At 38.2% G+C, this 23,158-nt stretch overlaps 2 protein-coding genes across 2 annotated transcripts in view; one reads left to right on the top strand and one right to left on the bottom strand.

Annotated features, from left to right (window-relative positions):
- cfdp1 (craniofacial development protein 1) overlaps positions 1-19,095 on the bottom strand; it is a 34,946-nt gene extending 15,851 nt beyond the window's left edge. Inside the window, exons 1-5 of the mRNA XM_067418882.1 lie at positions 18,878-19,095; positions 18,006-18,138; positions 17,703-17,925; positions 16,538-16,668; positions 14,854-14,988 (exon numbers count right to left, since the gene is read on the bottom strand). Coding sequence (XP_067274983.1) covers positions 14,854-14,988; positions 16,538-16,668; positions 17,703-17,925; positions 18,006-18,138; positions 18,878-18,944 — 689 coding nt within the window. The 5' untranslated portion in view covers positions 18,945-19,095. The remainder of the gene's footprint in view (positions 1-14,853; positions 14,989-16,537; positions 16,669-17,702; positions 17,926-18,005; positions 18,139-18,877) is intronic.
- A 542-nt stretch (positions 19,096-19,637) lies between these two features.
- Positions 19,638-22,551, top strand: tmem170a (transmembrane protein 170A). The gene is made up of 3 exons (XM_067419812.1): positions 19,638-20,091; positions 21,553-21,723; positions 21,844-22,551. Exons 1-3 carry the CDS (start codon positions 19,953-19,955, stop codon positions 21,972-21,974), a joined length of 441 nt encoding a protein of 146 aa, XP_067275913.1. The 5' UTR covers positions 19,638-19,952; the 3' UTR covers positions 21,975-22,551.
- The last annotated feature ends 607 nt before the right edge of the window (positions 22,552-23,158 follow it).

The following is a 23,158-nucleotide window of genomic DNA, read 5'->3' as shown; positions in this document are numbered from 1 at the left end:
AATCAAGGGAGCGAGGGTCTGTCTAAATTAACTTTCCTCGTCCACTTCACAAAGTGGAGCGCACTTTAAAATGGCGGCATGCTCAGGGAAGTTTGCATGTGCGTGTCTAGAAGTGGAGTGAAATGCAGCCCTGGTGCGAAAGCCCCTATCGTGCACCGGTGCTTAAGACAACCAGAGCAGATCTATGTGACGACATAGGAAATTATCAATTCAACTTGTCCAATGTTCACAATTTTAATTTAAATATGAAGATTAAACTACATTATAGAAAAAAGTTAAGCCTATGCCAATTTAGATATTGCAAATAAAGCAAATGTGCTCTCATTTAAAAATAAATCAAGAAAAGAAAAAAAACTAATTTTAAAGCCAGTGTATGTAACTTTGTGGCCAAAACTGGTACTGCAATCACTTTCACATTACTAGAGCGGTGTATTCCCTCTCCCCTCCCCCATGACCCAAGGTTGCCAGATTAGCTGCAGGATCCAGCAGGAACGTTTGTATCTGCAGCTGTGGTAACTAAAGCAGAGCTGGCAACCCGGATGCAGAAACACTACTGATTTCATGATTGGTCGATAGGTGGAGGGTGGAGCTTTATGCCAAAACACAACATGACAACATCAACATTAGTCGAGGGCAGTAACAAAAACTTTTAAATTACAATATTCTGACCAGACTACTGTTGTCAGTGATCTAAGTATTTGAAATTAACATGATTTCTTAATGTCTAGTGAAATATCAGGGCCATTTTTCATATCAGGGCCATGATTAATTTAAATACATTTCTTACATACAGTTCCTTTAAATTTAATTAAAGGGGGGGTGAAACACTCAGTTTCAGTCAATCTCATGTCAATCTTGAGTACCTATAGAGTAGTATTGCATCCTTCATATCTCCGAAAAGTCTTTAGTTTTATCATATTTATAAAAGAAATATAGGCTGTACAGAGTCTTTCCGGAAAAAACAGAGCACCTGGAGGCGTATCGTGTGGGCGGAGCTAAAGAATGATGAGCGCGCAAAGCGGTGACGTCCTCAAGCGTGGAGAAACCCATCTATCTCAGCTAATACAGATAATGATCCACAATCAAATCTGAGGCTGAAATAAATTGAACAGGAGAAACGGCAACATCAGGATGTCCATCTCTGTGGTATGTACTGTATTTAGGGGCCTTTGTGTGCAGTTTATGAGGACATGATTCGGTTTATGGACTATTGTATGTGACTAGACCTTAGAGGTAGCAAGCAAAACGGTTTTGCACGTCAGAGTCAGAATAGTGTAACGTTATACAGAACAACAATGGAGTAACCGTTAGCGCATTTGAATGACGAAGCACGCGATCGTATCGTTTACTGATGTTTACTCATGCGACGGTAGCCAATAGCAGAGACATTTGAAGTTGATTTACTCACCGGCATCTTCCAAAGCAGGACCGCTCTGTCAAAAACACTCTTCTTTGGTATGATTTGGTGAAGTCCTGTGACAGCAGTGACCGTGGAAATCCACTTTGCAACGCGACTGAAGCGATGCCTTGAAGCTTCCCGTCATTTCTGCGTTCAAATCGGTTCAAATGCAGCGCTGCCTTCCCGGAATGCTGTGCTGAAGCCGCTCAACGTCACCCATAGGAATAAAGTGGAGCACGGCGCGCCACATAAGTGTTCACGGACGACTGGATCTGCAGCTGAGAGACTGTTTACAGCGTGCATTTCCTCTCTCTCCCTCTAGTGACGCGCGCGCACCCTTCCGGGAGAAGAGCCCGTACAGCCCATACAAGGACCTTCCGCTCTATTTAACGTCAAATAGACCCATACTCGAAAAAAACTCGCCGAAACTTGTGAGAAACCGGAAGGAGTATTTTTAACACAGAAATACTCCATCAAACGTCCAACATTAGTTTTTGAAACTTTGTCTATGTTTAGGATGGGAATCCAAGTCTTTAACAGTGGAAAAAGCTCAGTATGCATGAAACAGCATTTCACCCCCCCTTTAAACATTTTGGCCTCATGTTTTTTATTTTATTTTTTACTTAAAGGGTTAGTTCACCCAAAAATGAAAATTCTGTCAATAATGTCGTTCGACACCCGTAAGTCCTCCGTTCATCTTCGGAACACAAATGAAGATATTTTTGTTGAAATGCGATGGCTCAGAAAGGCCTTCATTGACACCAATGTCATTTTCTCTCTTTAAAGACCCATAAAAGACACTAAAGACGTCGTTACAAAGCCCATCTCACTACAGTGGCTCTACAATCATTTTATGAAGCAAAGAGAATAGAATTTGTGCGCAAAAAAGAAAAATAACGACTTATATAGCGATGGGCCGATTTCAAAACAAAGCTTCGAACCGTTATAAACAAGTGTACCGAATCAGGATTCAGATCGCCAATGTCACAATTTCAACAGTTTGGCAATTTGACACACGATCCGCATCATGAATCGATAACGATAATTATTGACAGAAGTTTTTTTATTTTTGGGTGAACTAACCCTTTAAATATGCAATTTTGGTGTGCCTTCGAACCCAGGTTTGCAAATATACAGTGTAAAATATGTTAATCCAAAACTATTTACATTTAATGAATATTTATTTAAATTTTTTCAACCAATGAGAAACCAGTTCCTTCCGAAAGTAACACTGCAGATATTTTCAGGTACAGGTACATACTGCCCGTACAACAAAGTGTTGAACCCAATTGTGATTTCAACTTTGCTCTGCAGGAGAAAGATGCAAGGAAATAACACCTTACTCCTCAAGCACACACAGACGGGGTTTATTTTTGCATGCTCACTAGTTGCTGGGGAAACTATCTAAGAAACATATGTGTGGTTTGTCCTTCGAAGCTTCTCCGAGAGTCTGTGACATTTATGTGTGCACACAAGCCTGGCCTTGAGCTTTTGGAAAATAACCTTTAAATATTCTGTGGGTCTGGGCATATCAGTGTATATGTGCATCATGCATGTCAGGGGCATTTTCTCTGTGGAGAAAAGGGAGACAGTCTCCTCAAAAGAACTGGATGAAAAAATAATATATTACAAAAATAAAACAACGCAAATATTACAAAATGTGACCTTAAAAAGAGGTAAAAGTAACTAGTAACACTGTCCAACAGCGACACCCGCAGGTGAAGTTACAACGGGAAGCTTGCTTCTCCTGAGCCCATTGACTTTTAACAATGTACAGTTTCCAGACTGAGTTGCCGGGCGAAATCAAATCACCGGCAGATCAGGATGAGTTTACCCAGTCTAGGATATGATTGATTTGTACAATAAATCCAGGATCTTTTTGTGAATGCTCACAAATCAGCATGAATGAAGAAAATGGAATTAATGGGAAGACTACTTAAACTCAGTCACCTAAGCAGAGTTCACACTGCCCGATTTTAGCCCCGATTTTGACTCTCTGACAAATGCCCGAGATCATAGGCAAATTGGTGCTCATGCACGCGTGTGACAATCACGCAGTGTGAAGGATCAAAGACGCGATCAGAGAGAATTGCAGACAAGTCATCGACGCCCACGAGATATTAGACATGCTAAATATCTGGACCTGTCTGTGTCGGCTATTCAAACTCCTGCTGTGTGAAATGAGTTCCCAGTAAACACAGAACGTTCCTCTAACGTTCCCATATGGTTTGGTTATTTTTGTGGGGAACCAAATAAGAATGTTCTGGGAATGTTCTCTATTGGTTGTTTTTGTAACCTAAAGAGAACCTTCCCAGAACATTCCCTGCAGGTTATTTTGGGTTTTATTTTAAAACTTACAGAAAACCTTCCCAGAACGTTCCCTGCAGGTTAGTTTATAGATTACATTTTTTATAATATATATGCAGGGTATTTGTATATTTCGTTGCTGCATGCATCTGATCTGCACGGGTGCACGCGCTTTCTTCTGTCTTCTACAGAAAGAAGCGCACTTGCATAATTTAAAAATATTTTTATACTGTGTCATTTCGTGTTTACCGACTGACTGACATTAGTTTATCAATCTTTATTGATAAGTTAATAAGTTATATTGAATAAATATACGAGTGTAAATAGTGTCATCTCAGAGAGATTTTACACGTAATCAAAGAACATGATGTTAACCGAGAAATTTTTGTTTACTGACCAAAAGAGAGAAGTTGGCTACGTCCCGTTAATTCAGTTGTAAGAAATGAATGAAATGTTATCAGAGAGGGAGTTGTCGGCGATACTTCCTCTTGTACAGTCATGCAGTGTTAACCCCTCTGTCGCCGATCCATCATGCAGTGTGAACACAGCAGTGACTGAATGCTCCCCCAGACTGTCATGCAGTGTGAAAAGAGCAGTGACACGACGAGTTTGAAAATCATGCAGTCTGAACTAGGCTTTAGACATCACCACTTTATGTCCTGTCAAAAATCAAACTTGAAATTGCATGAAAACATAATTCATAATTTTTTAGTTAGCACATCTGCTTGGGGAAATAAAAGGCACATTTTTGTGTCTGTGTCTTAGACAAGATGTAGAGTAGAATCAGAAAGACTGGAATGCCGAAAATACATCCTCGGGATACAAACAAACTGGGCAATAAGGGTGATGATTTAGACAAACTCATTTAAAGTCTTGCACACTCCTAGTGCAGAATTATCTGTCTTTGCAGTACTCATACTACAGTGGCAGAGCCAGGATTTTTTTCTAGGGCTGGCCGGGCAGGAGCCAGCAACCATTCTGATATCTTTGTTATTTCAACATAAAAATTTGTTTAAAAAAACTTTTACTGACATATAGACTGATAAAATCTCATCTGACCGCAGATATTGAATCAGGGCAATGCGATTCTCTCGGAACCTAACAGAAGTGTCACCAGTTTCCTCACACGTCTTTCAAAATAACGATGGCATTGTAAAAACAGAGAATTACATTTTTTATTGTTTCTTTGACCACACAACAATGTATGTGACTCACTAAAAACAGTCTTGCAACCCACCAGTTGAGAAACATTGATGTAGTCTATTCACTGTTGTCCTGCTGAAGCTCATTCAGCACCTTTTCCGCACTCGTTTGACTTGCGCCTGTCGCTGAGACGATGTTGGAGTGCGCGTCTAACAAGTCTCACGTTTTTTGTGGCATTAAAGAGACGGTTCTGCATTTAAATCAACAAAAATTCTTGTCAAAAAAAACAAAAACATATGCACAGCAGTTGTGAGCGGGGTGGCCAAAGAGGTGGCCAAGCTTAGGCCGAGGGTGGCCGCAGCCCCCCCTGGCCACCCCCTAGCTCCACGGGACGACTATTATATTTACACAAACACAGGCAATACACAAAAAAACGTGAACACAAGAGTCGTGCCAAAACTGCTTCCAAGAGGCAAGCAGGTGTTCTAGGAGAGTTGCCAGGATTTCGTAGCAGTTTCGTAGCAGTTGATATCATGTTGCTAGGGGGTTCACTTCCTTGTTTTTTTCTAGAAAACTTGTATAAAATACAGACTGGCATGGGAAAAAAGTAACCAATGATGCCACAATCTCCAAAAATGCTCGTATAGAGAACTGTGTACAAACTAAATGTACAGACAACCTTGAAATCCCTCATAGTATCAACCCAGTACCTCGTACCACAATTTTGTTTTAAAAGTTTATAAAAGAGGCCAGAAATGTCATAGTCGGCCAATCAGATTAGAGCTTGCCAGATCAAGAAAATACTTTCTAATTCTGTCAGCGAATAGGCTGTAGGCAATGTGTTGGTTAAATCCATTTTAAGAAGCAATGTTAAAAGAATAATTTAAGATTAAGTCAGCACTGAGTGTGCAGTTTAGCTGTCACTCGTCTGTCTCTGCCCTGTGAACACAAGTCTGTCACACTTTGTTCACCTTACAAGTGTCCCAGTTCTAAGCTGTCAGTACATTTCCCATCTTCAGAGCCAACGCCTGCTCCCTGCTTTTAATTTCTTCCCTCACTCACGCACAGCTCCAATCCTCATTCTGCTCACTTATTAACATAAGAGGCAAGTTTGGTAGTTGCACAAATCCGTAAAGCTTTCCTTAGCTAATTATGGCCTTATTATATCTGCATAACCGATAAGAGTGAGTTACTATAATCACTTCCAGCCATTTTGCGTCTAACGAGCCTAATTTCCTTCCTGAAAGGGTTTTCTCTTTGTATTTCAAGGGAAATCGGTAGGGGCAGTGAAATGTGGAAGGGGGTCTGGAGTGGCCCCGAAAGTGACTTTCCCCATCTGTTTCCACAATATTGGAGTGGAGAGCATCAGCCAACTTTCCCCTCAACATTCAGACAATTGAGGTTCAGCAGCTGCACATCAGCGAGGACGGAAATACACTTCCTGGCATAAGCAGAGGAGCCGTCACAAACCATGGTTTGAAGATGAGGCCCGACGAGGGCTGAAGTGTTCTAGTTGTGTCTCATTGACAGGCTGAATGGAGGCTGATGGAGCTCTCAAGAACCACGGAAAAACAGGAGGGAGGTAAAGTGTCTAAACACCAAGGGCTGATTTGACATTTTAAAAGTGTCTGTGGTGAATTCCACCCAAAAAGTTAAGAAGTGCTTTGGATATTGAAGTAAACACTCTTAATATTTCATGTGTGATTCTGCATTCAGAGCTGAAGCTTGATTGTAGGTCATAGAAACAGTTTGAACACTTGAAGGGAATATTAAAAAAAGTTTTAAAGAAACATTGTTTGAATGTCTCATGGTGTCAATACAGTTTTTGGACAAATCAGCTCTGTAAAATTACCCATTCATAAAGGCAGTAGCTGCATCTGAAATCACACACTGTACAGTTAATTTGGTTTGAACTTTAATTCACAACCATTAAAAAAAAGTATGTTTTATACAGTACGTAGACGGATAGTACGAATGAGATTTGGACATAATACATCCGTCATGTTGTCGCTGTCACATGACCTGCCAGTGTCAGTTGCATCACTTCTTTGTCATTTACAATTCTTCTTAGGAAAGTAAAATGCCAATCGAATGCACACTTCAGAATCTTTGTGGAAGTAGTTAGCCTGACAAGCCAGACCCACATCAAGATGTTTGGTCTGGAAACTCACCATAGACAGGGCTCAATCCATGGGGGGGGGATAAACGGTTGTCTTTCAAACTCCCTCTGCACGTGATAGGATAGCGCTACAACCAACCAGAGCAACGAAGGTGAAACAGAGCTCGCTGACAGACTAAACATTCACCGTATCCGGTCGGCTAAACTCCGAACACATCTTCCCTTTTTAAGAATGACTTCTTGAAGTGCCGTTCTTTGTTCTTTTCTCAGAGAAAAGCTTAACTCCAAGTCTTCCAGAATCGCGGTCAAAGCTGATTCTAAAGACCGCCGCCGTTCGCCAGTTTCTGTGTTACTAGAAAAACGCAAACGCAACTCGGCCGTCGTCATTATGGCCCCGCCCGCCGACTCTATACACGATGTGATTGGCCCGTCCAGATTGAGAGGAATACAGCTCAGAAGGGTATTAAGAGTTCCTAGACGACACTTGCGGGCAGATTAAATTTGCTGCCGCTAGGGTGTGTCTAGATTTCTAGGCTAGGAAGTAATAGCTCCTTCAGGTATTTTTCGCCAACTGTTATTAGAATACTATTTTTGTACTGTTTTTCCACATACTTTATAATATAGCACTCACTTCAATGCTGAATGAATCATCCATTTTTGAACAAATGGCTTAACTCAATAGGTGCATCCCAATTCTTATTTGTGCATCCTCGTTTCCTTTCCTAGCTTCCTTTCCTCGCACCTTAGCTCTACCCCTTCAGGATGCGAGGAAAGGACGAGAGGACGGAGGAATTGAATCAAGTGAAATGATATCATCGCTCCCTTTAACGTCACTTCAAAGCGTCGTCAATTAATGATGCATCTACACCGCTGGATTCAGTCGGGATTCTTGAACATTAGAGATAACTATTTATAATGTGAGCTTCTGCCTCCACCAAATACCACATTTGTATTAACATTACCAGCTATTATTAACAACGAATTCCAGTTATTAACTGCTTTTTATTCGTTGTATAGTATTAGTTTCTATTTGTTTCTCTATTTGTTTCTTTCTTATAATTCTGCAACTGTCAGGTGTTATTTGACAAACATTTGTGTATTGTACATGTAAACATAATAATAACGCATAAACTGTGGCATGATACGAAGGGGGAGGAGAATTAATGCGTGCGTCACGTTTAGTCGATAAAACACTTCCGCAAAGGATACTCTAGTGTATCCACGCTCATGACTCCTCAGGAAGCCTCCTCACTCCTCAATTCTCACCTCCTTGCGGTGCAATTAGAGAATTGAGATCTCCTACAAGATGGCTGAGCTCCATCGGTTTCCGGGTCATAGGATGGAGGACGGAGGAGCGAGGAAACGAGGAGGGATATTGAGAAGCGCCCAATGAGTCCCTCATTAAGACAATGAATTGCAACCACCTACTGGTGGTTTTAGTTTTAAATTTAAAAGAGTATTTGATTTTCTTTTAATTAACAACACACACAACACTCAACAAAATATAATCTATTATTGCTATTGACAAATTCCCAGAAAACATTGAGCACTGCTTTGGATATTGAAGTAAACGCTCTTAATATTTAATGTGTGATTCTGCATTCAGAGCTGAAGCTTGATTGAAGGTCATTGCAATGGTTTAAACAATCAGAAATATTAGAAAGGTATAAATAAACATCAGCTGAACGTCTCAGGGTGTCGATACAACATCATCAGGTGCAACCGCAGTTTGCTGCCACAGATTTACCGCCTCCCGAGACGATGCCTTTCTGCAATCACTTGTTTAACATGCAGCCACTTGGGAGGATATCTGTTTTGGCAGGAGCACACACACTGACATACAGGAAACTGTGTGGCCCACTCTCTTTCGGGCCACGGCACATTTTTAGATGCCAGGGGAGTGAAGAGTGGCCTGGTTTTGTCAGAAGCATTAGCTGGGAGACAGAGCACAAAACAGCAGTGCTCTGATGTGTCCGGCGGTGAGGGGGGCGTAATATCGAACCCTCACTTCAGTTAACATGCATTCGTTATAGCGTGAGGACCGGCTGACACAGTGTCCAGCTGCGAGGAGATAGGGAACAGGTCATTTAAGGTCTGCTAATGAAATCTAAAGTGGCCTTCTCCATTTAGACCAGAGCAAGCTTCCCTCTGCTCACAGCGACCTTATTATGGGTGGATGGAATGGAGAAATATCTGAGCTGGTAACAGAAAGATTGTTGAACTCCATGCTGAGAGAGTCATTAGCTCAGTTGGTCAAAGCCAGTTTTCAAACTTTTTGGAGCACCAAATGTAATAATCCTTACCCCCTTTGTAAAATATAAAATGCAGCTTTATAAAAGTATATAATGATCCATGTACACTACCGGTCAAAATTTCAGAACGGTAAGATTTTTTTGAGCATCATTACTCCAGTCTTCAGTGTCACATGATCATTCAGAAATCATTCTAATATGCCGATTTACTGCTCAAGAAACATTTATGATTATTATATTTTCAATGTTGGAACAGTTCTTTAATTGAATAGAAAGTTCAAAAGAACAGTATTTATCTGAAATATAAAGCTTTTGCAACATTATAAATGTCCATACTGTCACTTGATAAATGCATTCATTTCTTTAAATGAATAAAATTCTTACAGACCCAAAACATTTAAATAGTAAAATGTTACAAAAGCTTTTATTTCAGATAAATACTGTTCTTTTGAACCTTCTATTCATCAAATTAAAATTTTACACAACGGTTTCAGCATTGATAATAATCACAAATGTTTCTTGAGCAGTAAATCATCATATTAGAACGATTTCTGAAGGATCACGTGACAGCTTAGCATCAATCTCTTAGTTTTACAATCTCTTTACGAACGTTTTGAAGCGTCACCATGGTAGTTGTGTAGCTGTCTATGAAGGGACAGAAAGCTCTCAGATTTCATCAAAAAGAAGATGAATGAAAGTCCTACAGGTTTGGAACAATAAAAGAATAAAAAATTTGGGGTGAACTATCCCTTTAAATATTGTGCAAATAGTTGTTTTGATATTGTTATAATTTTTCTACCCCCAATTAATTTTAGAAGTATAGAACGTTATAATAGTTTACACATCTAAGAGGATTTTGCTTCATATATATAAAACTAAAAATCTTTTTGTGATTACATTTTTTTTTTACTGTACGATAATATACAGGTGTGTATGTATATTTTTTTATATATATATATATATATATATATATATATATATATATATATATATATATATATATATATATATATATATATATATATAATTATTATTATTTTATTTTTTTACAATGATATTGTATGCATGTACATAATCTCACATTTTTAAAGGCCCCATAGCACTCACTGTTGGGGTCCCTCAGGCTTCTGTGTTAGAGCATGGTGTTAATGATGTTAGATTATGGATTTCATCAGGCAATATGATTTTGGTGATGTGGAATAGCTGAGGGCTGGTAATGTTTCTATATAAAGAGAGCATCGTGAGCCATCACCAGCAAGCAAGGCACTTAGCCCAGGTTTCTAAACACAGCCCACGACATGAGGCATTGATGCATTACAGTATGTGACATAAAACTAAAAGAATTATGATGGCTGAGATAACGTGGCATTTACCTGCTGTATGGATTATTATGAAACAGCCAAGTTTTATTCATTGGCATCTAAACAGAATCTGAGGAAGTAATTACTCACTCACTATACTGCCCTTTGCGTGGGAAAGACTGAGAACTAGAAAGCATGAAACAAAGAGGTTCAACTCATGCAAGTTTCACACTGCAATACACACGGGGTGGGGCTATTAATATTACTGCTCAGACCAAAACACTTCTCATTTTGTGTGAACTTTTACAGTATATCATCTAGAATAACAAGTTTTCTATTTAAGCAAACCGCATAAGAAACAGTTGTGGTACAGTTCCCTGCAGTTACACACACACACACACAAACACACAAACACACACACACACACACACACACACACACACAGTGTAAGAGCTGGTTTTGGTTGTTAAAAAGGCGAGACGCAAGTCAGTGGAACGGAAAAAAATTACCGGGTCTAGAGACGTGATATATATTTAAAGGTTGAACCTCGTTTAACTTGAGCACCACATTTTTAAAATGCCAAGTCATGTGTGAGAAACTACAAAAGATGCGAGACATTTAGTGTGAATTCATTAAAAAACAATGGAGCTAAACATAGCCCTAAAAAAAAAAACAATAATAATAAAGTTTGTCAAATTAAGGTTAGTCTCTAGTAACTAATTCACTTTTATATATAACATTTTAAATAAATATATACACACACCAAAGCTGCATTTATTTTATTGAAAATACAAAAAATAATATTGTGAAATATTATTAAAGTGTTAAATAATGGTTTCATATTGATTACGTTTTAAAATGTGAATTTTCAGCATCATTACTCCAGTCACATGATCCTTTAGAAATCATTCTAATATGATGATTTGCTGCTCAAGAAACATTTATTTTTATTATAATTTTGAAAACTTTTTTTCAGGATTCTTTGATGAATAGAAAGTTCAAAAGAACAGCATTTATTTGAAAGAGGATTGTAAGTGGAATCGTTTGTTAATTGAACGGAGTTTACTTGAATTGAAGGGAGGTTTTAAGTTTGTTCACACACATACACAGTGTACACATATGGCTTGACCCGGCAAAGACAGTGTGTGACTGTTCTGTAAAAATGAGGAGGAAAGTCCTATTTTTAGGGTTCTAGAAATGAGGATCTATAATTAGAAAAGCAGAGCTGTGACTGGTGCATGTGGAAATCATTAGTTTAAGTGGACATTCACACAGGTTTCCCAGAACCACTGTACGTTGTGTTACTCACTCAAGTACAGCATGCGGACGGGAAGCCAAGTGGAACAGAAACAGGAAGATAGAGGGCGGATTTCTCTCCGACTCCGTTAGCGCGTTGTGCAACTGGCACTGAAAAACGTACGGAAAAAAGCAAGCTTTCATTTCATTTCCGTAAAGTACAGATTTGTTTGTGTGTTTCTGAGCGATTACATGGAGCTCAGCCTCAACGTCAGTCAAGTTCTGTGATAAGACCACAGAGACACTAGACAATCAATCAAGCCATCACTGGAGCTCAGAACAAGCATCAGTAAATCTGTCTGGTTCTGTGATCGATAGCACTTAGACAACACAGAACTACACAGCGCTGCGCCACACTTGAACCACTAGCAGTGAGGTAACGTCAGTCTGTGGGGTCCACACAAACCGTGCTTACAAATTGTGTGTCCAAAAGGTCATCATTCACACATTAATGCAAACTTGCAGTGTCCAAATATTTCACCTGCAATGACAAATGAATTAAAAATTTTACAGGTCTTAGATATTTCTAATTTAAGTAATTCTAGTAATTCTAGCAATTTAAGCAAGAACGATTTCGCAAACTATTTATGCTAAATGTAGCTTCTTTATCAAATTGATAATACAAATAATAAACGCAATCAACTAAATTTTAAGATTATCAAAATAGTAGTTAGTTGCAGCTGTAGTTTTTTGGGTAGCACTTTACAAAAACATTATAAAAATTATTATTATTAAATATTATTATAAATTATAATAGCATTAAAGGTGCAGTGTGTAATATGTATAAGGATCTAGTGACATTTTATGTCATCAAAATACATCAGTGGTGTATAAAGACCTCACATAATGAACCGTTATGTTTGTATTACCTTAGAATGAGCCATTTCTATCTCCATACACCACGGGTCCCCTTATAGTGAAGTCTCCATTTGCACCGGCACATGCACTGGCATGTTTCATATGGAAGCCCTAAACGGTCAAACTGCTCTACAGTGCTAGCTGCTCTCTGGTGTCTCAGATATCTTTGTCCTGTGTAGGACACCATAGCTTCTCTATGTGCTTTGACAGGGAAGGGTGAGCGTTGGACGGTTGCAATTCATGCAAAATCTTTCATTTCTACATTCGCTTCCAATCAAACGATAAAAAAAACTCTTATGCTCACCAAGGCTGCATTTATTGGATAAAAAAATACAGTAAAAAAATATTAATGTTATAAAATCGTAAAATAAAATCGTGTTTTCTAATTGAATATTTTCTAAGCTGAATTTTCAGCATCATTACTCCAGTCTTCAGTGTCACATGATCATTCAGAAATCATTCTAATATGCCGATTTACTGCTCAAGAAACATTTATTACTGTCATCAATGTTGAACGATTTTTTTGTGGAAACTATGGATTTTTTATGCATTTTTTTAATGGATTCTTTGATAAATAAATGTTCTATGCTAAAAAAAATAGGGAAAAATTCCTCTGCCAATTTTCTGAATGGTAGTACTTTTTTATGTTCGTTAATGTATTATAAACATACATAACTTAACAGGTGAACAATATTATATTTGTGTATGCATATTATACTAGAATAATAAAAGCTGTAAAAGCCGTCGTTCATTGTCACTTTGTGGTACCTAATAGATTTAATAATATAACAACTTACTGTGAAGTGTTGCCATTTTCACAACTATGCTAACCTTTCTTACAAGAGAAGTAACAAAGTAAGATCTGCCTGAATGGAAAGGGGACAAAAATGCAGGAGAAGGAAGAAGCGTGTGTATTACTATGGTCAGCAGTTCTGTGTTGAGGCGCAGTATGACACTGTTAAGTAGAGAAACAGAGAGCCACTGTATATGTGTGTGTGTGTGTGTGTGTGTGTGTGTGTGTGTGTGTGTGTGTGTGTGTGTGTGTGTGTGTGTGTGTGTGTGTGTGAGTGTGAGTGTGAGTGTGAGAGAGAGAGAGAGAGAGAGAGAGAGAGAGAGAGAGAGAGAGAGAGAGAGAGAGAGAGAGAGAGAGACACAGTGCTGACTCAAGCCCTCTAACCTCACATCACACAAAAGAGGCTTAAAGGAAAAGGGAAGCGAGTGAATATTGGAGACAGGTACCCTTTGTGTTTAGGCTCTTCTGTGCCTAGTTTAAGCAGGAACCCTGCTGTGCTGGAGCGAAACAGCCACTGGAGTATGGAGAGGCTTGATTTAAAGTCACACTGACAGAGCAATGATATTCCAGCACTTAAAAGCCATCAAAATCTAAACCAGATACAGAATATAAAGTATTTTTAGCGTGGACATTAAGTGGACGTTTGGATGATAAAGGGATGAGAGAGGTGGGGTTCAAGCCGCTTTCCTGCTGCGCATGCCAACGCCCCATACTGTATATCCTGTGCAGGAAAAAAATATGACTTCCTGTTCAGCAAATATTCACAGTCTCAGAGGACAGACAAGAGCATCTGTCCAAAATAAACGTATGTAAGGAGCGTCGAAGACCCAGAGGAAGATCACAACAATGATTCAATCTTCCTTAAACGAACACAACCTCCATAGACGTCCTGTCTAGACTATAATGGCCATTTTTGATTGGTTTAGTGGAAAATTAGGGGAAAAACAACTCATATACACACACATCTGTGCCCACTGCGGCTGAAACATACTTGTGTGTTGCTGGTTTTCCCTACAGGCAGATATGGAATTAGAGGATCAGACTCGCTATCTCAGCTGTCAGAGATCAATGACACGTCTGACATCCCCTCTAGTCCTGCACGGCAAACACACACGGATGTCTCCATCCGTTCACCAGCACCAACCACGCTGAAGGAGATCACATCTAATTACTGTAATATAACAACATCAATAACAAAGAATTAATTATAGTCAAGCGCTAATGAGTTATTCACTTCTGCGTGAGTGAAACACAAAACAGAACCATTAAAAACCACTTTGTTTCATTAATTAACTGACACAATGGTTGTAAACTGTAATTTCACATGTACTGAGGAAGATCGGAACAACAAAACGCAGGACTAAAGGGCTGCACTGGGGTGGTACCTGGATCCAGAGGAGAGCGCTACGGATGGCCGTGGCTCAGATAACACCGACTGCTCTTCTATCCCTTCCAACGCCTTCTCCTCCTTCAGAAAACTCTTGGCCTCCCGTGAGTCTGCGTCCACCTCTTTGGTGACCCTGCGGACCACAACATGACATTTAATGCTCAAAATCAACACACTGTGTGTTTTAAAACAAATGACAAGATATACATTACTGTTCAAAAGATTGGGGTACTTTTTTATTGGAGAAATGAATACTTGTATTCAGCAAGATCGCATTGAATTGATCAAACATGACAGTAAAGCAATTTACAATGTAAAAAAAACCCATCGTATTTCAATAAGTTCTTTTGAACTTACCAAAACAAATCAGCATATTAGAATTATTTTTGAAGGATCATGTAACAAGACTGGAGTAATGATGCTGAAAATTCAGCTTTGCCATCACAAGAATAAATGACATTTTAAAATATATAAAAATAGAAAACAGCGTAATAATATTTTCACAATGTTACTGTTTTTACTGTATTTTTGATCAAGTTGAAAAAAAAGCATTAAAAAAAAGCATAAAGCAAAATATAAATTCAACATTTTCTTACATTATAACAGTTTATTCACTATAGTTAATAAAATAGTAATAAAATATGACAAGAACTCAAGATTTAAACAGTGTCAGAATAAATTAATCTTGATAATGTCAGATAACTTTGATAGAAAGGTATGTAATGGATCATAATCAACCAATCATGTTAGCAGTTAAATTTAAGTGCACAATTAGATAATACTAATTCAGGTCAACCAATTACCAAGCAATGCTTCATTTTGTTCAGTCTGTGGTGTAAAAGGTCACATTAGCAATTAAAAAACATGGTCAGGTCAAAGTGTCACATAGTCCACTGTATGAAGAATTTGTGCGTATAATATGTCACAGTTTACTTTATTTTGCTATTATCTCTTACGTAAAAGAACTATAGTGTCCTGCACCCACTAGTAAAAAATTATATCTGAGGTCTGAATATTTTTTGTTTATTGATATGTAAAGAAAAGTAAAGAAAAGCATTAAATAGAATATTTTCTGGTTGTCTAAAATAAATGGATCATGTCCATAGTTAAAGTGATCTGAATGAACGTCTGTATTCATTTGTTTTCACTTTTGGTTTAATATGTTGTGATTTGTGCAATTTTAAGTATCAAAAGTGTCCCAATGTTTTTGAGGCCACTGTACTCTTTTTATAGAACAAGTCTTATTATAAATCATGTCTTTCGTTCATCAAATGAGTTCAAAGCTTATCAGTGCTTTGTGCTTGGCGGGATGTGAATATTTTACTGGCTCAGCTTTGCGTGTGTGACTGGCTCATAAATACAATGTACTGGAATTAATTATTAAAAAAACCAGCAAGCAAGACAAGCTAAGATGTGATGACAGCATTGTGATTAACTGTGACAGCATTCACTGAAATGACCTAAATATTCCTGCACGTTCTGACTTTATTAATGACACGCACATACAATTAAATGAAACTACCTCTCACCACTTTGAAAGGAACATGTTTCTGAAGCATTGTGTCTAAAAAGCAATCGCAGCTAGGTGTTTAGAACATGTTCAGCTCTACATCTAATGAATGCATGCTGCCATCTGGTGGCCACATAAAAGACTCACAGTCACACAAGACCTTCTCACTTACCGAACTTCTTCTCCAGCAAAATCAAACACCTTGGTAATTGTGATTTTGGAAGATTCTTTCGGTTTTTCTTTCTGCTGCTGAGACGCTGTAGACGGTTTAATGGGCTTGTCTGTGCTGGCTGTAGATGTAGACTATAAGAGATACAAAAAATGATGCACATAGTTAAATAAAACGAAAGCACAAAAATTCTATAAAAATGTCATTTTTTGAAGAATGTAATGCATTCTGACTGTAGAAAAAGACTATCAAGACACTGAACCACATGCATAACACAAGCTAAATGTTTCATCAGCCCAAATTAATAACATTTTAATAAATAAATGGTAAGAAATGACACATGTCAGTACGAGAAAATTAAATAAACATGAAATAATACAATTGTAAAACCGTTTTTTTGCAAAGCTGTAAGCATGCATGCAGCATGAAATTGCATGCAATTCCCTATTCTAATGTTTTTCCAAGTGAAACTACTTCACAAAAAAAGGTAAAGAAAGTTGGGCGGGAATAGAAATTGTCCATCAGGTATTGATTGGATGGGTGGATGGCTGTGGTTTGCTATTGGTCAATCTAATGTGAGTGACAGGTTGTCCAACCCTTACACCAGTAAACATGTCATCAGAGAAGTGAAAAAATGTTGTTACAAGTGGAAGGGTAGGTTATTCTGATTAAAGATTACAAGAGCATATGAATTTTAAAAATGTGCAGCGATAAAGCATGTATAATACATACAGAAAAAGAAATGTCCATTTTCGATTTAATGATAAGACTTACAGGTTTTTCCAACACACACAAATAGCAATTTTCTCACAATTTACAAATAGTTGGAAACATTTGGGATATTGTAAGAATTCAACTGAATAAAACATATAACACTAGCCTAGTGGTTTTTGGATATTTTACTGAAAAAATGCTGCATAGTGCACCTTTATAGGAATAGCTCACCCAAAAATAAAAAATTCTGTCATTTACTCACCCTCAAGTTGTTCCAAACTTGTATGAATTTCGTTCTTCTGCTGAACACAAAAGAAGATATTTTGAAGAATATGAATAACCAAACATTTGATGGACCCTATTGACTTCTTCCATCAACTGTTTGATTACTGACAGAAATTATGACAGAATTTTAATTTTTGGGTGAACCATCCCTTTAAGTTTCTTAAGTTACCTGCTGAGAGCCTGCACTCGAAGCTGATGCTTTGGGTGGAGTGCCGACATCACTCAAAAAACTAGCCCAAAGATCATCTGCTTTCTTCTTCTGCTGATCTTCATTGTTCCCTTTGGCCTGAGCTACAAAATGATCTTCTTTTGGCTCATCTTCATCTTTCTGTTGGTCTGTCGAACCACCCTCGCCCTCTTCGACCAGTTTGAGGCCTCCTTTTTTCCTTTTTCTTTGGAAATAAGGGTAAAGTGAGAACATTTTACTTACGCCATTTAGTTGGGTTTAAAATATACGTCAGTAATATTATACCTCATAGGAATGTCTGTTTTAGTTTTCTTCTTTTTCTTCTTCACATCTCCGGACTTTTGCTCGTTGTTATCCTCCCCTTCCAGTGGGTCCTCCTTTACACATTCATTCATGTCATCCTCGCTCAGATTATCATCTGATTAATAAAAGGAAAAAATAAACCAATGTGAATGGATCATATTTATGACCTTAAGAAGAAATAAACATATACCAACTTAAGATGCATTTCTGTATTAAAACTAATTATTTGATTATTGATGCCATTATAGAATGGCATATTCGGATCAGGCTCTCTGTGGGACTTTTATATACATCTTGCCTGAATATACATGAATGGATCTAAATGAATCTGTCCAAGTCACTACGTTCAATGGTTGGATCTCCTCTACCCACTGAAGAGCCTTAATCCAGTGCTTCATTATGCAATTTATGGCATTTTTAAGATAAGGACTCCTGGACAGGACCATTAAAAGACCAGCAGGGGTTTTCATCCTGGTCATCACTGTCACAGCCAAATAAACATCTTTCAGAAAGGAGTAACGTATTAATCGTTGCTTGGATCTGATCACATAAAACACCTGAGATTTTTAAAGAGGGATATAAATTAATATAATAATTTATAATATAAACTCTAGATAATACTGAGATATGTAATTGTGTAGATAAGTAACATTATGTATGAATGAGCAGTAGCTAGGACACTTTTTTGCAATTGTGCTTGCATATAAGGTCAGGTCACTATCAAACATGTAAAATGTTTATATATCAAAACTGAAGCAGGCTGTGTGTACATATATAGAGCACAGACGACTTAGCTACAACTGTGCTCTTGCTCGTATACAGCCATGCTAACACGTCATGCTAAAATCTCTTACCAGAAGGAACATAGTCTTCATCCGCATTTGAGGAATAACCATCCGAGTCGTAGTCCGAATAATTCATCCTTATTTCTCTGTGTGGTGTGCTGTATCAGCTGCTAAATCAGATAAAGACACCGGGAACAATCAAAAGAAACACTGTGGCTAACCAGCTAGCTTTACTAGAGCCGAGCGTGTTAGCTTGCTAGCATCATCTGATCTATAAAAGACTCATCAGCCTCCAATCTCCCAACTTCAAATTCTTTGTTAGGTTGTACTAACCTTGTGCTAAAAAACTATGACAGAAAATATTTTTAAAAACATCAACAACATAAATAAAATAAAAAGAATAAACTATTATTAAAGATAATTAAAGGTAAATGTTATTATTATTATTATTATTATTATTATTATTATTATTATTATTAAAGGTCATTATTAAAAGTATTACAATAAAAAATGACTATATTTCTCCCCTGCTTATATTCGATTACTTTATTTATTTACAGTCCATGATACCAATCCAACAGTGACAGAATAAAAAAGAAAACGTATTAAAACCAACAACAAGGACCTTAGTCATTTTAAAAGGTAATCAAGGGGGAAATTGTATAAAAATATCGTTATTAAAATTAATAATAACAATATATAATATTCTGCCTGCCTGCCTGGCTGGCTATTTTTTAAACACTGCACAACTAAAAAAAAAAAATTCTTGCAAACGACAGTCACATTCTGTCCATATGATATGTGAATCATGTTTTATGGATACCGCGAAGGGACATGCGCTACAACCATACAGGCCCCGCCCACACCACAAGCCTGTCGCAAATCGCAGGGGACAGCTAGATAATCTCAAACCCGACACAGTTGTGGTCGTTAAAACCATACATTTAACGGTTTATCAAAAGTGTTACAGAGCGTCGGTAGTGCTTTTAGTTTAATGAAAGTAAATCCGCGCACTCAGCGCACTTCCGCAGTTGAAGTGGACGTTCATGCAGATGGATGAGCATCTGTGCTAAAAACAAACGCTCTGCTCTAGCCCACATTCCTTTTCTAATGCTGTTATTCGGATTTGACACTTTCTTCACGCATGATCGCAGTGTTGATCTTAAGAGAAATGCAGGACGTGGAGATAGGATTCGTCAAGCAGATCCTCAGTTTGAATTTGGTGCCGAGGAAAAATGCCACCAACTGCGGGAGGAACGACACCTCTCTGTGCGATTTCTCCGGTGAGTCTTCACGCAGTAGCCGACATTATTCATCAGTTCAGGCAGCTCATGTTTGCGCTGCTATAAGATACTACGATCATGTTGTATGATTTGCATTACAGTGAAAAGGTGCTCACGCTTTCAGACTGGTGATGGGTTAGCAACTATTGCTAGTGTGTTAGCTTGCCCGGCTAATGTTACTTGTGTTCGGTGTTTGTGTTTGCTGAAATGATAGTGTAACTGAAAGATGGACGTCTGTCTGTCTGTCTGTCTGTCTGTCTGTCTGTGTCATGTCATGTCATGTCGTCATGTCATGTCATAGAAACGCCACAGAGGTCCATTCTTTAAAATAGCCGGCTCATAAAATCTATTTGTTTTTAAAAACCGGACTAAAATGGTTGTGCTTTTGAGTCACTGGTTTATAGGAGTCATATGTTGAGTCATGATGTCTGTAAATCTGCATCCAGAAAGTATTGACTCAGCTCCACTGTTTTGTTACAGCCTCATTCCAAAATGGATTAAATTAATAATTTTCCTTAAAATTCTACTAACGATACCCCACAATGAACACGTGAAAGAAGTTAGTTAGAAATCTTTGCAGATTTATATATATATACCAATACCATCCACCATGTATATACCATTTGGCAGCCAATACCATGGTGGCAGCATCATGCTGTGGGGATGTTTTTCAGCGGCAGAAACTGGGAGACTAGTCAGGATCGAGTGAAAGAAGAATGCAGTAATGTACAGAGACATCCTTAATGAAAACCTGCTCCAAAACACTCTGGACCTCAGACTGGGGTGAAGGTTCATCTTTCAAAGGACAATGAACCTAAGCACACAGCCAAGATATCAAAAGAGTGGCTATGGGAAAACTCTGAATGGGCCAGCCAGAGCCCAGACTCGACCCCGACTGAATATCTCTTGAGAGATCTGAAAACGGCTGTGCACCGACGCTTCCCATTCAGCCTGATGGAGCTTGAGAGGTCCTGCAAAGAAGAATGGGAGAAACTGCCTAAAAATAGGTGTGCCAAGCTTATAGCACCATACTAAAAAAGACTTGAAGCTAAGGTGCTTCAACAAAATATTGAGCAACGGCTGTGAAATATATCCATCTATCTAACATTTATATTCTATTATTTGATTTATCTGTCTGTCAGTCAGTCTGTCTTACCGCGTCTTTCTAGCCATCTGTCTACCATTTCATTCATCCATCTATCGACCTGTCTGTCTATCTTCAAGTTGTGTGACAGAAATAATGGAGTTAAATATTTAATTTACAGGACTATAGGCTTGTAATATAACAAATGATGCTGCTTCACTAACTATCCGTCTTAATTTCCATGATGCCAGTCATTTAGATCTTTTCTTAGATTCTGTGGGAGATGTTTACATCACAGGCGTGGGAAGATTTGATAGACTCTGTTGGCTTTGAATGTGTTTCTTCATGCCACTGTGTGATGTCTTTCTTTTTTTCAGAGATGTGGTATGGGGTGTTCCTGTGGGCTGTTGTCTCCTCGTTGGTGTTCCACCTGCCTGCCGCCCTCCTTGCTCTGTCAACACTACGCAGACATAAGATGGCACGATTTTTCCCAATCGGCATCCTGCTCATGGCTATCATCGGCCCACTCTTTGGAGGGGTTCTCACTAGTATGTTGTTTTTTTGTCTAGTTACATCTGAACAATTTCATATGCAAAATGCGTAGATTAAATAGTCATTGAATATTTTACATACAGACTGCATATATAAATGGAAACATTTTCTTACAGGTGCAGCTATAGCAGGAGTCTATAAGGCGGCTGGGAAGAGTATGTTCTCCTTGGAGGCGTTGGTGTTTGGAGTGGGACAGTCGTTGTGTATTTTTATCATTTCCTTCTTCAGAGTGCTGGCGACCCTGTAGCACTGAGACATTGGCACACCAGGCTGCCGTCACGAGGAGAGGAAGCTGTTCAGTCACCTGGGCGTCATATGCAAAACATGGAGGCCTTACTTCCCAAACAGTCCCAACAGTTTCCTTTGATACAGAACAATGGTATTTTTTTTTCTCAGATGGATGATGAGTGCATTGAGTAACACAGGACTTTTAATTTGAAAATGAAACATTACGAGTTACCTTTAAAGCAGCGCTAGTCTTGCGTTACAGGTGGAGTCATCTTGCACATGTGTATTTCTTATTAGTTGATCATTATAGATGATATTTTGTTTAATTTTCCTTTCTTAAAGGGTTAGTTCATCCAAAAATGAAAGTTATGTCATTAATGACTCGTCCTAGTGACGTTCGACACCCGTAAGACCTCCGTTCATCGCCGAAACACAGTTTAAGATATTTTATATTTAGACCGAGAGCTTTCTGTTCCTCCTTTGAATGTATGCACACTATACTGTCCCATTCCAGAATGGTAATACAAACATCATCAAAGTAGTCCACATGTGACATCAGTTAGTTCATTAGAATCTCTTGAAGCATCGGAAATACATTTTGGTCCAAAAATAACAAAAGCTACAACTTTATTCAGCATTGTCTTCTCTTCCGTCTTTGTTTTTTCAATCTGCAAACAAAGATTTGAACGGTTATGAATCAGTGAATCGATCGAGATTTTGAGTTTGACACGCGATCCAAATCATGAATCAATACGCTGATTCATAACCGTTCGAATCTTTGTTCGCAGATTAAAACAAACACGAAAGAGAAGACAATGCTGAATAAAGTCGTAGTTTTTGTTATTTTTGGACCAAAATTTATTTTTGATGCTTTAAGAGATTCTAATTAACCAACGGATGTCACGAATGGACTACTTTGATGATGTTTTTATTCCCTTTCTGGACATGGACAGTATAGTGGGCATTCACTTTCATGAAGGAACAGAAAAGCTCTTGGACTAAATATAAAATATCTTAAACTGTGTCTGAAGATGAACGGAGGTCTTACGGGCGTGGAACGACATTAGAGTAAGTAACTATTACTTAGAAGAATGAAAGAACTTTCATTTTTGGGTGAACTATCCCTTTAACACTAACGTCTTTGATAAAGGTAAAGACTCATAAAATGTACATATACTAAAGCCCATTCCAGCTTGCTCTGAA

Source organism: Pseudorasbora parva, chromosome 16 (assembly GCF_024679245.1).
Source record: "Pseudorasbora parva isolate DD20220531a chromosome 16, ASM2467924v1, whole genome shotgun sequence".
Taxonomy (NCBI): Eukaryota; Metazoa; Chordata; class Actinopteri; order Cypriniformes; family Gobionidae; genus Pseudorasbora; species Pseudorasbora parva.
Note: the sequence above shows the minus strand (reverse complement) of the source record. Positions and strands in the feature narration are given on the sequence as shown.